The 17,583-nt window shown below is 37.2% G+C and overlaps 1 protein-coding gene across 6 annotated transcripts in view; it reads right to left on the reverse strand.

The window, feature by feature from the left end:
* ATP11B (ATPase phospholipid transporting 11B (putative)) overlaps positions 1-17,583 on the reverse strand; it is a 72,859-nt gene that overhangs the window by 40,745 nt on the left and 14,531 nt on the right. For all 6 annotated transcript variants that reach the window (XM_055723683.1, XM_055723686.1, XM_055723685.1 and 3 more), the window contains exons 2-11: positions 15,804-15,920; positions 14,902-14,991; positions 11,777-11,857; positions 7,478-7,585; positions 7,178-7,306; positions 6,934-7,037; positions 5,601-5,648; positions 2,766-2,830; positions 2,114-2,195; positions 673-823 (exon numbers count right to left, since the gene is read on the reverse strand). In XM_055723683.1, the coding sequence (XP_055579658.1) occupies positions 673-823; positions 2,114-2,195; positions 2,766-2,830; positions 5,601-5,648; positions 6,934-7,037; positions 7,178-7,306; positions 7,478-7,585; positions 11,777-11,857; positions 14,902-14,991; positions 15,804-15,920 (975 nt within the window). The remainder of the gene's footprint in view (positions 1-672; positions 824-2,113; positions 2,196-2,765; positions 2,831-5,600; positions 5,649-6,933; positions 7,038-7,177; positions 7,307-7,477; positions 7,586-11,776; positions 11,858-14,901; positions 14,992-15,803; positions 15,921-17,583) is intronic.

Raw genomic sequence — 17,583 nt, forward strand, 5'->3', positions numbered from 1 at the left:
AATCCCCTCTACTACTTAGAATCAGCTCCAGCTAGCTCCTGAACTGCTTTGGAAGAAGGCAGACTCATACAGAAACAAAAAATTAAACAGAACACAGAAAAATAGGAATGAATAATTAAAAAAAAAGACACTTATGACAACTGCAGACCTAAGGAACACTTCGAAGCATCCCTCCAATCTCTGCAGAAAAGTGAGAAGGCAAGCAGGAGCTTGAGCAAAATTACAGCCTGAAAACATCGAACGATCTCAACATCACAGAATGTCCAAAATGCCTGAACTGTAAAATCACTGCAACGCAAAGTGCACAAGGACAGCCATCCTCCTCCTCTTTTCATTTATGGAATGACAAAATATACCCAAAAGAATAATAACTATAGTAAGAACACAGAATATCAGACATACGTCTTAACAAAACCCAAAGTTTTTAAAAAGCCTGGCATTTTCATAAAGGAAGAAAAGACCAATCAATAACAGAGGTAAGATATTTCTACACAAGGGTGAGGCTACATAGGACTAATGCTCTCAAAAATACTGGGACAACAGCATACAGACTTGCAAGTGGATCACGGGGTAATTACATTTATATCCAAGAATAGAGACATAATAAATATCACGTTCAACATACAGTGGTTGAGGGTTCCTCAGATATGCAACTGGGTAGAATGACATTACCTTACTGCTGTTTCTTTCATGCTCCGTTTTTTCATTATACCAAGGCTCATCCCATTTTTCTTCAGCTTGCCATGCATACTTTAAAATAGTGCTCAGAATGGCTTCAAAGAGGAGAATCATTAGATAAATAATCAAAAAGGAATTCATGGACCTACAAAGAGGCAAATAAAAAAAGCAACCTCAATTTATTTTACTTAATCTATTGACACAGAGGCTACATGAATTGACCAAAAACTTAATGGACAATTATTTTTTTAAATGTATCCTGTGTTTGATATGGATGTAAAGTTTCTATGTGATGAGCAAGCAACAAAAGTGACAAGAAGTCCTACATCTCACTAAGATATACTCTACATATAGCAACATGAAGACTAGATTGAGGTGCAAGAATACCCCAACAGCTGACTTGTATCATACCTGTTGTTCAAGATTCTGGGAGCTGACTTATCCTTCTCTTCTTCCCCAGTTATCTAGCAAGGCTGTGAAGGCAGTATAAACCACCACACAGTGGAAACCCACAGCATCTTTTTCTCTAGTTAGAAGATCACTATCATGTGCATCTGATTATTTAACCCAGGCCATGCCATATCAGGATAGAGTCAAACTTGCCTCTACTCTCTGTAATGCTAGCCACACCAGCTTTCCACCCTTTGCTTTGATGGCTGAACTTTTCTTGTGCACTCTACGGTTCTGTTTGTATCTGGCAATAGAAGATTAATCAATCCCATGTTTGCAAAAAAAATGCTAGGGGGCTACCTCAGATTTTTTCTAATTGAAATAAAGGCAGCATATCAGAACTTCTTTTCCTGTTAAAATAATTCACAAGGTTGAACATATAAATCTCTATTATAGTAACCCTATCCTGTAACTATGAGCAAAATTTTTAAAATGGAACCTGCAACTTCGCTAGAAGCAAGATTCATTGCCAAACATATCTGGATAGACTATATCCTTTAAAATGTGTGAAACAAAGCTATTTTCCATTATATCAAATACTAGGATTCAGGACAAAGATTTTGAAGTGTTTAAGACTTCATTTCAATCCGTCCTCTTTACAGGCATGATGCAGTTTTACATTAAAGGATGCAGAGAACAGCAGAGGCTAGAACTGTTGTGAAAACCATCTCTGAGCATCTGGTTCAAGCAGCATTTCACCTATCATTACGTGATCTCCACATCTCAAAAACAAACCTCCCAAACTTTTTCTGCTTTAGCTCTTTTTAGGCTTAAGTATTTCAACTTTGCACACTACCGAAAGAATCGATAAAGGATGAAATACCAAGACACTGATTTTATCTTTATAGCTTCCTACTGAAGGCAAAGCAGTTATGCTGTCTTCCCTTGCCTAAAACCTAGTGACGAGAGCATCGGGGTTTTACAGTTACTGAGGAAAAACTAAATTAAAACTACAAATAAGAAAGATATTAGAAAATAAACATACTTTTCTACTGCTGACCGTTTCTGAGATTTACTCTTGTAATTTAATGCCATCTTTGTCTCCATACCTGTATACACTGCAACACCTGGGAAGGAAGCGGGGCAGGGAGGGGGAATAAAGAGTTATACTTTATTTTTTGTATATATACAATTGCCAGAATTTTTCATTTTAAGAAATATAGAATAAAATCAAGACATGATATTAATTTTCAGTACAATGGTGAGACAGTATTTTCTAAGCATTTGCAATATTCTGCTACAGTAAGACAGTGCCACCGAAGTAATTTTAACACCTACTAAAAATGCTGCTCCTTATGATGACTGCACTGCTCTTCAAAATGTATTTTATGGAAATCAGAATGGTAAATCTCAGGAGAAAGTTTTGAACAATAGGCAAGAGTAACACCAGTAATTTATCCATTGAAGTAGTTATTCCTTTATCAAACCACTTCAAATATTTTCACAGAGCAGAGCTGGAACTTTATACCCTTATGAGATTCTTCAGCATAATACCATTACTTTAATCTACAATCATATCCCCCTCAGGTAACAAGTCAGCAAGATTATTACAGCTTCTTCAGCGCAAGTAAAATTAAACCACAGTTCATCAACATGTTTTAAGAGAATACTCTTTAAGTATTTAGATGTCTACAAACCAAATATTTCTTTAGTGTTTTTTAATCTTGCTCCACGAAGTAAGAGACTTTCAGGTCCAAGAGGTCTAAAGAGAAAGAGACATATCCGCATTTTAAAACTAGTTGGTTTGTATTTTGTAGGACTAGTGAAATCCAGTTTCCTGTGCAAAGTTGTTCTATATCCCCTATGAATTCCTACTGCGACAACTCCAACCCCGCCCTCATTTAGGTCCACCTTCAATCCTCTTACCCCTTTCAGCACACCTCACCCACACATCTCCACAGAGCTCTCTGTTTCCTTTCGCGTCTCCTTCGGTCATGGCCACACCTTCCCACCCTGTCCAATATCCCGTAATTAGCGACCGAATTAAATATACCAAATGGCTGGTTCAGAGAGACCTGCAAGTTATTTGAGAAGCCAGCAGGCAAAAAACCTGTTGAACTCACAGTGCAACGGAGTGCTGTTTTACTTATCTTATTTCTACCCCTCTGTCAAACTGAAATGATCCAGCAAGTTCAGAAGCTATGACACCAGAGAAACAAAGACAAATAACTAGATGGACCCACCACCACCACAACAGTGCAAGTTCTGCTTCCTAACACAAGAACAAAATTTCATAAATGTTATTTCCTCACATCTATTGCTCCATAATAATACATTCATTTCATCAGATAAGTTAACTGTAAACAGTGCTGTAAAAATAAAGGTCCACTCAGAATCAAAGTTCATATAAGGTTAGAGCCGTATGTTCTACTCCAGCAGCTGTATCATCTTTAGAAATTGCTGGCAGGGTTGGCTTGCAGGGCGGAAAAAAAAACCCACAAAAAGTGCAGTCACTATTTTTGCCAGTGTTTCAAATACTGACATACTGGGTATAAGCAAAAGAATTAAAGATCATAGTCCTTGGGTTTGTGTTGCTTTTCCATTAGCTGTACCGCAAGCAGTCCGTGATATAAACAAAGCTCTTAAACTTCAAAGTTCCTTTGAAAGCATAACCTGGAGTTACTCAAAAAAACAAACTCCAAACCCACACCACACCTCCCAGAGTTAAACATTTAACTGAAATGTTACTGCAAATGCGACAGTTACCACCACAAATAGCAGGTGCACCCATTATACACACAGACTATGATAGATTCTTTAAACTACACATACATATGTTAATATTTTAGGCTAGACTGAAACTTTTAGATGTAAAATTGAACTAAATGCTTCAAGCATTTAACCTTTTCTTATAAGTAACCTAATGTACATTTCTGGATTCAAGTGGTTTTTGCAGTTTGTAAAAACCAGTCTGTCAAACCCAAAATACAAAACCTGAATCAGTGCAATACAGACTAGAGGAGCAGTCAGAAGATACAGCTCCACCAGCAGCTGGAACTTGCAGTTATTTTTTCATACTCCCTTTAAACTGGCTGTTATATGTTGCCAACTAAATTATTTTGATAGATTATATGAAAGCTGAACCTGTCAAGCTTGGCAGTAATGAATTCTGAAAAGCTCCAAGTGAAGCAGTATATGAAACAACCTTGGAAAACATCTGAGTGGGGTGGTTTTTTGGGGGGATGGGGTTGGAGGGGTGGCTAAGGCATCTGACTTGGGGCTAAGTGATTTGCCTTCTATATTCCCATATTTCATGCAAAACCATTGACAAATCATTGATTCACTCTGAACTCCATGTTACTCCTATCTAAAATTGACAGATGTTTGCCAGCCTCATAGGAGGCTCTCAGACCAAAAGACTTTCAGTTCTTCAGACGGAAGGCACACACTGCATAGAAAATAATACAGCTTTAATATTTGGTTCAGGTAGAAATGTCACTAAAAAATTAAAAAAGTAAAGCATAACACTTTGGACATTGGAAGACATTTACCTGTTTCTGTGACACACTTATGCATCATAACACAGCACTTCAGATTTCAAGAAGAGGTGACCAAGTTTTTGGAAAGCCTGATTATCAACGAGTCTCAAAAGTAAACAAATAACTTGCATGTTAAATATTCCTGAAAATCTGGCCATTTCCTCTGAGTGATTTCCCTGTCTTTATTTCAAACCATGACCTTTCTCACTCCTTCCCATTTTGTCTCCTGCCCTGTTGTGGTGGTGGGAAGTGAATGAGCAGCTGTGTGGATGGTTGGCTGCTGGCTGGGGGCCAACCCGCTGCAATCAGCAATCTTTTCGGGAAGGCCACGTGTAGGCCTGTAAAGCGGCTTCACAACTGTTTTGTTATTTTCACATGTGTTTAGGTGTATGCTAGTTGCTACGACTGCACAGGGAAAGACTCTGAGCACATGATTATGTGCACATAGCTTTATGTGTGCACAGTTATGTGTTGACTATTACAGATTTAAGCACTATCCTTACAGTACAGGCAGTAGTTTGAAGTAGTATACTGAAGGCTACAATCTGTAGCAGAGGCTTTGCTAAAACAGACCACTAATTTCTAGGAATTTCACCTGCAAAACCACCTGCTCAGAGCCTCTGATAAACAGATGACATGGGATCTGTTGTAGTCTACATGATATGCTGCTGGAAAGTGTTTAAGATCAATAAACGTTTTAAATAACAAACAGCAACAAAGTTCCCACCTAATTACCAGTGCTTTAAAATTACCCCCTTCAGAACAGCCAAGCTTTCTATAACTGCCCTATTAGATCTGAAAAACTGGGTAGTAATGAACTTTCTTTCACTAATTTTTTTCTCATCTCCATCTGAAGCCTGCAGCTATAATTGATACTATCAGTAAAAATACCCCTCCCTCTCGTATATTCAACAGTAACTCTTTGTTTGTGATGGTCATGATTTTAATCACCTCCATCAGTTCTAAACATTAATCTTACAAAGTTTTACTTACCGTACAATTTCTTCAGTTTGTTGACTTACAGTTATTCTTCCAACAAATCTATGAAAAATGGCCATGTGTTAGAAATATCTACATAAAGACTCAAAAAAACTCCTCTATGTTTACAAAAAAGTCATTAATGGTTCACAGGTACAAAACAATCAACTTTTTTTAGCAATCAAACTAAAACAATACCGCAACACTGGCAATAATTTTCCAAAAGATATTTCAGAACAGAAACATTTATCCTTCAAAGGAACAGTCATTTGAGAAAGCCTATTAGGATCATTAATAAAACCGTAAAATATTGTATTTCTTACTCAGCTGCAACAGACTCTGACTTCTTGATGTTTCAGTAAGAAGTAATTCCTCAACAAATGTAAGTTAGCATATCATCCATAAGAAACAGTAATATTCATTTAAACAAAGTCAACCTAATCTCCGTGCAAAATCTGACACTGGCATATTTAGTATGCCCAGCTACAAACGGTCACATAAACTTCTATAGTAATTCTACCCAAACTTTACGTTTTCTGCAAATGGAACTAAGGATCAAATATTTGAACCCCTCTTCAAACGAAGCATCTTAAGTTTTAAGATTTTAATATTTCTCAAAGATCCCAAAGCTTACTTAAGAACAGCTGCTGTGATATACTGGGGTTTTGAAAACTACTACTCAATAGCTACCACCTTCCATTATACCTTTCAGGGGAAATTTGGATGTGAATGTAACTTTGGTTACCTAAGATGCTGTTTTACAGTTTCTAAGACATTGCTTGCTGGTGTTAAAGGCTGAAATGAAGCACACTCAGATACCACTGTTTCTAATCTGAATTTCTTCTGTTGAATGGAGTTCAAATCTTCTCTTGAGCAAAACCACAATAAGCATGACCAACACATATCCTCAGAATTAACACAAGCTTACAATAATATGCTACAGTTTGAGTGAATTCTGTTAAAAAATATATACTATATAATACTGAAATCTCCAGGCAGAACCTTATACAACTCTTTCTCCAACTTGCTCAGACTCACAGGCCATTGAATTTTTTAGAATCTGGAAACAAGTGTACTGGTTAGAACAGAAGTGTACATAAGGGTAATGATTAAAATGCAAAAGGTAAATATTATCCTGCCATTTCTGATTTACTACTGAAATACTCAAATGTAAGTTGTCACTTGCACCTTTCAGGAAGTACATATGTATAAACACTTATGCTAATTACTGAAACCTAAAATTTAAGCAGATGTCTGAAGCTATTTTAATCCCAGCAAGAACCAGAACGTTCCTAAATAAACACTTCATTTCAGTTTAAGTTCAAAATATTTACTGATGAAGTGATACCTGTATAGATCTGCTTCTGGCTGCTGACATTCTATAACAGCTACAAGTTTGTCCAAGTTGGCAACGGACTGTAACACTGCTGTTTCCGGGACTGCAACATGTGTCTGTAAAACAGCATCCATTAAGTTAATGATACAGGACTACTGGGAAGGGGGGGAGGGGGGCAGGGGATGTATTTCAACGGGCTGAAATAAAAATGACATTGCAAATTAGCTGCACCATTTTCCATAGCAGTAACCCAGACCTTAAGATTGGTCTCTCCATCCAAACTTGCAGTAGTAACATGGCATGAACCGTCAACTCGATCAGATGACAGAAGCACCAGATCAACAGGAAAAGTCTCATCTTTGGCTACTCTGACAATGTCCCCCACCTAATGAAGAGAACACAAATGAGAAGAGTACAAATAGAGTTTTAAAAAAGAAGAATTCATGTCAACATTGTTACTGAATCACGATGAAACAGGCTGCAATGATTAGTAGCAAAACTAGACCTTCAGCGATCCGATAAAAACACAATTTTCAATTTGTCCTTAGGAACATACCCGAATGTTTTTAGATCTAGTTTTTACAAGGCCACCGCTTCGAACAACATAAACTGGAGCACCATTTACTTCATTGTCTGCTTTATGTCGTAGCCAGTCTTCATAACCCTGTGGAAAACACATACAAATTTACTTTTTAAGCAAGAAACCTATAGAATGTAATAAATATCTTCCAAGCTTTTCTAGTGCTTCAAATTACTTGCTGCATAGCCTGAACACACCTACCAATGAGCTTCTAGTACAGCTGTTACTCAAGAACCCGGGAAGCCTCTTAATTCTCACTCACTTTACACAAGTAAAGGCAAATTAAGTAGCAAAAGCAGTGAAGAAATGTAACAGCCCCACAGCCCGTTAAAACAGGCAGTGACATTTTCTACAATGAGATAAACAAGTACTCACTCAATCTTTTATCTATATGGATTAATATATCACAAAACTGGGAACAGTAACTCCCAGTCTCTCTTATGGATTCAAATATATACATATTTATTTTTTTTTTAAAGAGAAGTAACAGACTGAAATTACTTCCTCATATCATACTATATAGCAATTCTTACGGCTACTGCCACAGCCTATGCATGAAATCTTAAGATTTCTTTATTTTGTATGACGTGCTTTTCACACATCAGCTCTGTATAGCAAGAGAAGATGACAGAGAAGGTTTTAATTCGAGTGTTCTAATGCACGTTTGCAGTAACTGAGTTTTTAATAGATAAATTAAGGAATCTTCCTTTACCCAGAACTTGGCACCTCTTCAAGCACCCTTTATCCCTTGCACACACATGTGCAAACGTTCAAAAGAGTGAATCCAAGTATATTATTCTCCTCCTATGTTCCTAAACTATTAATACATTGTTATTTAATCTAACAGCATCATTGTCAGTCGCATGATCTCTGATATCCAAGACCAAGTACCGTTTGGAAAGTGCCACAAGCAAGCACAAGAAACTGATCAGTCTACGCAGGAAGTTCAACTGCCTTTTACATGCTAGCAAGACTCCTACAGCTCATTTCCTAAAATGCTTTTCTGTAGGTATAAAAAATGTGAAAGTTAAAACCACGTCCTTGGAAGTTTACAGACAGAAGAAGGGGAGCACTCTGAAAGGGCAGGCATGCTCCCAGCACATCCCAGAACACTGCAAACATTGTACGTCATAATACCAAGAGTATTAATGCAGATGCAGTTTGGAAAATTCTGCATTTGACTGGAGTTTGGAGGAAAGTTCCATGATTAATTCAGCATGTTAAAAGTAGTTTTGCAGCTCACCCTTCGTGCACCTCCAACACTACTAGCACAAATGAGTATGGACAGCAAAACCACACTACCTAGGGTAAAAAAAAAAAAAAGGAAAAGAAAAGAAAAGGAGGGAAGTTTTATATGCCACCTGCTTAAAAATAAATGTGTATTAACAGCAGGCACACAGACAGCTATTTGGGAATTCAGAATCCTAAAACCCTTAATAAGAGTCCTCCCTAATCAGTATGAAAAAGCAAGTCAGTACCTAAAGTTCCTTGTTAAAGGTGACTGACAGAAGAAAGCAAGGATTTAAGTAACATCCAGTAACCTTGGGGCATTTGTCTCATAAACCTGAACAGATGAGCAATATGGGGATTTGGCAAAGAACTGAAATTTACCTTCTTTAGAAAGTACAGATTTCAGCGCTTTCTCCATCTGACACCTACTGCCTACAACACAAGGGTGACACCTCACACCAGGGAATTCTTAAGAGCCAACTTACTGTGGTCAGTTTAGATTCCCCCAAAATTTACCCAATGCAGCATTTTTGAGACTTCCCTATCTTCACTTACAAATATTGCAAAAATACTCTGAAAAAGAAATATGCAATAGGAATACAAGGAATATTGCTTAACTGCATGAACAGAAACTAAAGATTAAAATCCCTCAATTAAACCATATTTTTAAGTCCTGCTTAAATAAATGCATCAATGTACCTGAGAAAAGGACAAAATTAAAACAGGCCTGCATATTATATTAGCAGGTTTTTCATCCTCAGTTCAGGTCTGTATTTAATTGAAACCTGTAAAATAGTTGTTTCTAATTTACCTGACAGTTGGGTAAAGATTTGTGTCCAATAAGCTTATTTGTTAAATATCTACGAACTTATTGAAGTGGACTAAGTTCCCTAAAGATCCTTAGGAAACACCTTAATTTTGTTGTATTTTCTTTTAGGGTTTTTTATCTTGTAATTTTTATTTTTATTTATTTTATGATATTGGACTCATCTGAGGACCGCATACGCATCTTCACAGGCATAAGGAGGAAAGTGCTCTGGCTAACAGGACAGACAAAATGACACAGCATGAGTTGCACCACTTTGCAGTCTTGTATGTCCTTCTTCTGACCTAGGTGCAATTACACTTCTCAGAAGAAAAAGTTCTATCACCTTGGCCGAGATTAAAATTAGGCTGAGTTCTGAGGTTCGCTAAAGGCGCCATGTCAACTGGCATTCCAGAAGCAGGGGAGAGTTTTTCTGCCCACTGCTACGCTTCTCAAACCTGCATACAGTTAACGCTTCTATTTTTCCCCATCAACTTTTGCGAGACTACTAAGTTATAGTTTGACATTTATCCTCATATAACTTTGTATAGAACCAGTGCCCTGCAGCTTTCAAAAGGGGTTTCCTTCCCTAAAATCTGCTTCCTATTCCACTTCTGGTTTGAGAGAAAATGGGAGCTAGTTGTGAGACCACCCTGGCTCTTTTCCCCTCTGCATTCTACCAGAAGATTTATCTTTCTTCCTTGTCTGAGGGCAGCCTGTCGGATTAGCACACTGAATTATCTTTCCAAGATAACAGCTTGTGAATACTGTTTGCCTACTTTGCAGCAGGTAGGATAAACACGAGACTCCATTAGTTAAGTTTAGGTGGTTCCAATAGTTCTTGCAGAGATATTGAGACACTCTTGATGCCTGACAACTCATGAATGATTTGAAACCTCTAGAAGGAATGCCAGAATCTCTATTCCTAGCAATTGATGGCAAGTTACTTAAATTTCCCAATATAAGATTGGACATCTGGGAACAAGGTGGTAGTAGATTATTTCATACTATTTTAGACTTATACATAAGTCCAATTTCTTTCTAGAAAAAAATATAATTAAGTTGCACAATCTCTTTCAGTTCACTCAGCTTTAAGGGATATTTTCCATTGCCTACTTCTGACTGTAGCTCTTGAACATGTCATTTTTTGGGATGATAAAAACAACTGCAATTCAATAGGATTAGGGCACTCTACGTATACAAACTGCATAGCAACAAGATGAAATGTTAGTTCAAATATTACTCCAGCACTAAGATCCCCTCTACCCCAAACACCATTCTATTCATTTGAAAGCTAGAGCTACTTCTACTTTTCCCTTATTTCAGGGTGGCTTTGGGTCTTACTGGCACAGAAGGCAAATTGAAATTCCAGTTTTAGCTCCCTAACAGTCTCCTGCTTATTTTTCAGTTGCTGTGACCTGCATCTCTTCCCCAGACAGCACTGTCAAACTCTTTGAAGGGGACAGATCCTCAAAATTACCTCTCTGCAGAAGAGATTACAGTTTCTATCCACATCACTTCTTTATGTGCTTGTTTCTTTCTCCTCTTGCTTTAAGGGTTTAAAGAAAACAGAAGATTTTATTTTTTTCCCCAAATATTCTCCTTCCAGGGGCTCTAGATCTCAGTAGGATGTAGTATGGTGCTTGAACAAGATTTCTATCAAACTCAGAAAAGTTTTCTTATTTCAAGTGCTATAAAGCACTCCAAAATGTTTTATGCAACCAAGGAAAAAGAAAACAAAACCAGAAGCTTTATAAACTGGCCCTTTTACCTGGTGCAGGAGTACAGTTAATATTATTTCTTGCCATGAAACATACTCCTTGGGGCAAAATTTGTCTTTTAACTACTGTCAAACATGGATTGCACCATTGTTTCATCTACCCAAGCTCCTTTCTTTGTGTGTCATGTGGGAGGACTGGTTTAATACGCAGCGAGGTGTGTCAAAGGAATAAGCAAGGAGCTTTCAGAAAAAGTCTTATAACAAGTGACACATAATGTTTAGACAAAAATGCTGTCTGACATTCACTGTCCATTTAAGGGTACTGCAGTGAGTCACTGACCACTTGACAACTAAACAAAATGCTCAGGTCCAAGTATCTAATAAGAAACATTAAATACAAAACCCTTTCTAAAAATGACACGTTTTAAATTTATTTTTAGTATCTAACCATTATCATGGTCAGACACTTGAGTAACTTTGCCTTAGAAAGACTTCATGCTACAGGATTTTTCCCCTTTACCTGTTTTATGGCTGTCACAGTTATGACAAAGAATAATGGCAATCCACTGGTAATAGGACTGGTAGGGGTATCTATCATGAGCTAAAAAGAGAAGAAAATGTGAAAATTAGCACAAATTTTATTTTTACAAAAAAAGTATTTCTGGAGCAAAACTCAGTTCTTGACACCTAAATAATATATGTCAATAATGATGCAAACAAAGGTTCCAAGGCATAGAACAGACTTAACCACATTTCTAATGCATGTGCCAATTTTAAGAGTCCTAATAAAAGCAAGATATGTTTTCATCCTGAAAAGATGAGTGCAAAAGTATATTACAAAGGAAGGAAATTACACTTCTTAAAGCTGTTTTAATACTCTATATAATCTACTGCTTAACAGCAATGTAGAGTATAACAATATCCACTTCAGAAGTGAAAATAAAGTTAAAAACAGTAATTTCCAACAGTCTGGACATAAGAGAACACTCTTTCTTAGACTGCTCCTTTCTGTCTCCCCCAAGTTAACATGCAGTTTTTACAATTTGTGCTATTATTGCTGGCATGCCAAAAGTGCAGTGTATACACTAAAATATTCTGTATGTGGGGGGGATGTTAGTGGTTCTCCTCTGCCACCAGAAAAAAAGAACACGATCAAGTGCTGTAAAGGAAATATACACAAGAACTATTCAAAACCACAGACACTGATTTGATCCACTTTACCTGAGACTTATGGCATTGCTTTGGGAACCATTAAAGAAGAAAAAAAAATAATCATACATGAAGTTTACTCTGTTAAGAGCCAAGAACCTCATAAAGAAAAGAGATTATGCCACCTTACAATACATGCACGAGCTGTTTTTTTTCCCCCTCACTGAAACACAATTTATAAAACAACAAAAAATCACATCTAGCCTGCAATATTGTCTGTTCTTCAACTGTAGCACTGCAATTTCACCTTGGCAGCACATTGTCTAAGAAAACCCATGCCAAAAGCCTCTGATTTTTGGCTGGATAAGGTTAACCATGACACTTCTGCCATCTACACACTCTCCTCCTTTCTCAAGAGACGCTCATATGTGCAAATGAAGCAAGTTTTATATTGGTGGAATTGTCATGGCAGCCTGCTCCTTTCGCCTTTTTCACCAGAACCCCATGGCCCTTTGCCTGTTACACAGCTGGACACATCCATCACACAACTGGTGTGGAGCCTCATGCAACCAAAATGCAGTCTGTCACCATGTTTCTGGCATGCATACGCGCAGTGAACAACGTGGACTGGATTGTGCTGCATGTTTAAATCACACCATGAGAACTTGTCCCAGCTCTGCCATTCCCAGTGGAATAAGCTGGTAATGACAGAGACTGCACCTTGGTCACATGAGTTTGCATGACTGAAGACACCATGGTGATCAACTTTAAAAGGCACCTTTGTCTTACAAAACAAAAACACTGTAGAGGTATTAACTTCCAAATGGGATTTGAATAAAACCAGAATTCCATTCTAACAAATGAACAGAAATGACTGCAGCTTTTCTTCTGTTCCAAGAACATAAGCATAGAGACATTTCCCATGCAAATCAGGGCACCCACTTGAGTCACGATCTAAGAGAAGAACGGGTTTACATTCCGAATAGAAGTTCTGCCTTTAGATCTGTATTTGTTCATGGATATCGTGTTCAGGTATTACTGAAGTCTAAGAGTTTGAAAGGAATGTGACTCAGACTTGAACTACAGAGGTAAATTTGCATTAAAAAGAAAGAAAAGCTTTACAAATGCAACACCATCTGTGGTTACTTTAAGGAACATAAACGTTCCTTCTCCAGCATGCTCCCATCTTCCTCATGATACAGTATATTAAACTGCATGAAATATCGTAACAGGAACAACAAAGTCAATATGCTTAACTAGGAAGATGGGATGGGCAACACATTCTGTTAGACGAAGTTAGAAATATGTGACTTTAATAACTCCTAACACAGGAATTTCCAGCCTATTAGAAAGTTCATTCTTTCTAAATGGGAAAGAACAAGAGCAAGGGACACAGCAGGCACGGATTAAAAATTGCAGAACCGACCTTGCTAATGATACCTTGCACAATCACAGACAAATCTTAGGAATTCTTAGTGTTTTTGTCAAATGCGGTACCATCTTTTTCAGATGCATACTGTAAATGTCGGTTAATCACTGTGGAGGGCTCCACATGTTCAAAGCATTCTATATCATAAAGAAAAAAAAAGTCTGTGTACCCCAAAATCTTGTCTCTGTCTCAGGTACTGTTTTTTTTCAAAAGTTACTATCTCTCCTTACAACCTTTCTCCCACTTATCCTTCATCTACTAAGTCTGCAATAGCTCAACAGAATTCAAGTACAACTAGAGAGTCAGAGGTGCAAAAATCACAGAAAGTTTACAGACTGTCATAATATACTTGTGGATGTTCTTAATTAGAAGAAATATACTCTGCTATAAAATCCACAGTAATATTTCTGACCTATACTTTATCAACAACGGCACTAAATGATGCCTTCAAAACTGACAGTCTGTCAATCCTAGCTGTAATTGTTTATGTGTTCATTTTATCTAACAAATTGAATTTTAGGATGTTAGAACTGTGTGACAATAATGCATTGATTTACAAAAGCAAGATTCCAGCTGCAATGAGAGTACACACTAATCTATGCTTAGCTCAAGAGCAAGCATACCGCACAATTTGATGCAAGTGAATGTGAATGTCTGCATTTCTGCACACTAATGTCCAAGAAGCGGTTAAAAATGCATAGAGTAGAACTCCTGGTTTATTCAAACACCACCAATGTCCATAAAAATCAAAAAGCATATCTGGAATTTTATTACTAACTTAATAGATTTAAAATAGTATTTTGAGGCAGACAATTGAATCCCTGTGCTGGCAGTGCAATGGACTTTGAAGCTGTACACTTTAATATATTAGCATTCATAAAGATAAAAACCTAAGGACAGTACTTTAATTTGGACATAATTATTTTTTAAGTTATTTTCCCAGACAAACTGGAAATGTGTTCTTTTTATAGACAGAATACGTAAGTAGAAAAGTTAAATTCGTAAGACAAAAATAGGTGGCAGAATTTACAAATAAATTGCAATTTCATGAGTAGTATTCAACTTACCTGAACCAAAAATATAATCAGAAAATAAAAGTTGGCTACTCTTCTGAACTGCTCGAATAAGTTTTTTGGAACAAAATTCCATACTGTATACTGAAGGGAAAAAAGGGAGAGAGCAAGAACAATTATAACATACTGAACCATTTTTCAATAAAATTCAGTTCCACTCCCACTGAACTCTCTTAACCTAAATCTTCTCATTTTCCATTTCTCCTCTCCCCAAACCTTCCTCTGGTCTTGCCCTACTCCCACAAAAAACCTGCTGTATCCAATTTTTAAGTACACATCGCAAGGAAGCAGGGGTAGCAACTGTATTGCCTTTACAGTCAGTGCTTTAAAAGTTCTCATACCAACTGGGATAGGAGGAGCAGATAGGAGTCATACCCAATTGCTTGTACCCTGAGTAGCAGAGTAGAAATCAATTCTTGCAGCTGTAACTTTCTGTCCTACACTACAGCGACAAGACACATCCCCACCATCAGTTCTATTGGTTCCAATCCAAGGTCACACTAGGAGGGAACCTGCAATTGCAGTCCATTGCCAATTTATTTTATGCAGAGTACTAGCTTACAATTTGGCTATTTTACAAATCCTCACAACCAGCTTCATCCCCTCTTTTCAGTGGTTCTGTGCACCACATCCAGACATGGGCAACACCAGTTTAAAACCTGCTTTTCTTCAGAAATTCTGACCAACATGCTTAACTGTTCTGTAGTTAGTCAGGTTCTTCAAAAGAGGAATGAGAGCAAGAGAAAGACTACATAAGCAGCAGCTTAGCTTCTTCCTCAAAAAAGTTTATAGAGATTGTTTAATTTTGAATATTGTATCTGCACCATTAGACATAATACATCCACATTTGCTACACAACTTCATATGTAACATACTGAGGGGTTACGATTCCTTACCTTGGATGATATGATTCTGTTGTCTGCAAACTTCTGAGGAACATAGTGGCCATGCTGGGGAAAACGATTTGCTATATAAATAGTTCTTGTATCGCTTTGGTGAGGTGGGTCAAAACCCTAAAACACAAAATAAAGATGATAAAGAGATAATATTTTTATTAACTGTAGTTTTGCAAAATAGTTATCTTTGTGCTGAAAGATGATACCCAGATATCAACCAGCAATTCTAGAATAGCAGTTTTTGCTATTTAGGAATTTAAATTTAAATTTGCTATTTAGGCAAACAAATTTAACGTGTAAATTGAAGTCTGCTGTGTCCAGAGAATTTTCAAAAACTGAGGAAAAAATAAATCTCAATTTCGAGGTTGTGTACTCATTCTGAAAAATGAAAGAAAAAATTTTAAGTCTCAAAAAAGATACAGAATACTTGTCATCATACAAACCTGAAGCCCTTTGAAACTTAAAAAAGAAACACAAATGGCAATGAAAACACATCTAAATTACAAAACCTCACAGTCAGGCTCATGATAACCCTAATAAAACTATTATGAAAAAAATAAAAAGATCAAGACAAGTCATACTAGTATGCTGTGATAACTCGATTTTGAAAAGATTCTCACCAGCTTAAAAACAAAACTATATGCATCTGACTAGACAATGGTATTTTTCCAAACAAGTTCTATCTCCAAGAACGAACATTTTGTCTAACCTCAGATGTGATTTCCTGCCATTACTACCAATTCATACATAAGCGGTAGCAACACTGAAAGCAAATTCATTAAAAAAAACCCAAAAGATACTCAGAAATACTTATCAATAGCTTCCTGCCAAAACAGAAGATCTGAGTAAGGTCCCTTGAATTAAAAGTCCTGTTTCAGGTCTAATGGTCAGATTTTTCATCAACCGCCTCTGTAAGAAGGGGAATACAGGTATTGAAATTGCAGGTGACACACCACCTCAGGACTGCAAGAACACCAAATGACAAGAAAAAAAAATAAAATCACCTGGACGAAACAGACACACAGAAGACTGAAAGATACAGCAGTTAGACACAACCAACTGCATCTACAAAAAGAGAATAAAAGCCATCTAGGAGCTCTGTAGAAAAAGATCAAAAGGTTATAGCTCATCACAGGCTGAATGTGTGTCAGTAGTGTCATTCCATTGAGAAAAAGGCCTTCAGTACTAAGCAGGCTGGAGGAGGAGTGGGAGCCACAGCAGAAGCACTGTGAATCAACTGGACAGCATCCAGAGGAGTGGAACATGAGCCACAAGAGAACCTGAGAACATGACATAGAATGCAAGGCTGAACAATCTAAAAAGCAAAGAGCAAACAAATTAGAGTCATTTAGCCTAGAGGAGAGGAAACTGAGGATATATTAGCACATCTTCCAATATAAAAGACTGTTCTGCTGAGAAAAGGGGTAATCTGAAGGACAAAGAAGAACAGAAGTAGGCTGAAGTTGCCACTAGGAAATCTTAAGTTTGGATACTGGAAAAACAAATGTATTATTTTCTTATGGAAAGGAGTAATTAAAAACCAAAATAAGCTGCATGGGAAGGCTGCAATGTCTCTGTAACACAAGGGCTTATATCTAGGTCATTCAAGTCTATCTTTAATTGAGCCTTCCCTGGGGCTACATGACTCACCAGAACCCTTCCTAGCTGTAATGTTCTGACCTGGAGAAGCAGGTGATGGCAAAAGACAACAAGCAAGACAGTAAACCAGTAAACATTCAGATAACAGGCCAAGAACATTACAAAAATAAAACCCAGAAAG

This window comes from Falco cherrug, chromosome 11 (assembly GCF_023634085.1).
Source record: "Falco cherrug isolate bFalChe1 chromosome 11, bFalChe1.pri, whole genome shotgun sequence".
Taxonomy (NCBI): domain Eukaryota; kingdom Metazoa; phylum Chordata; class Aves; order Falconiformes; family Falconidae; genus Falco; species Falco cherrug.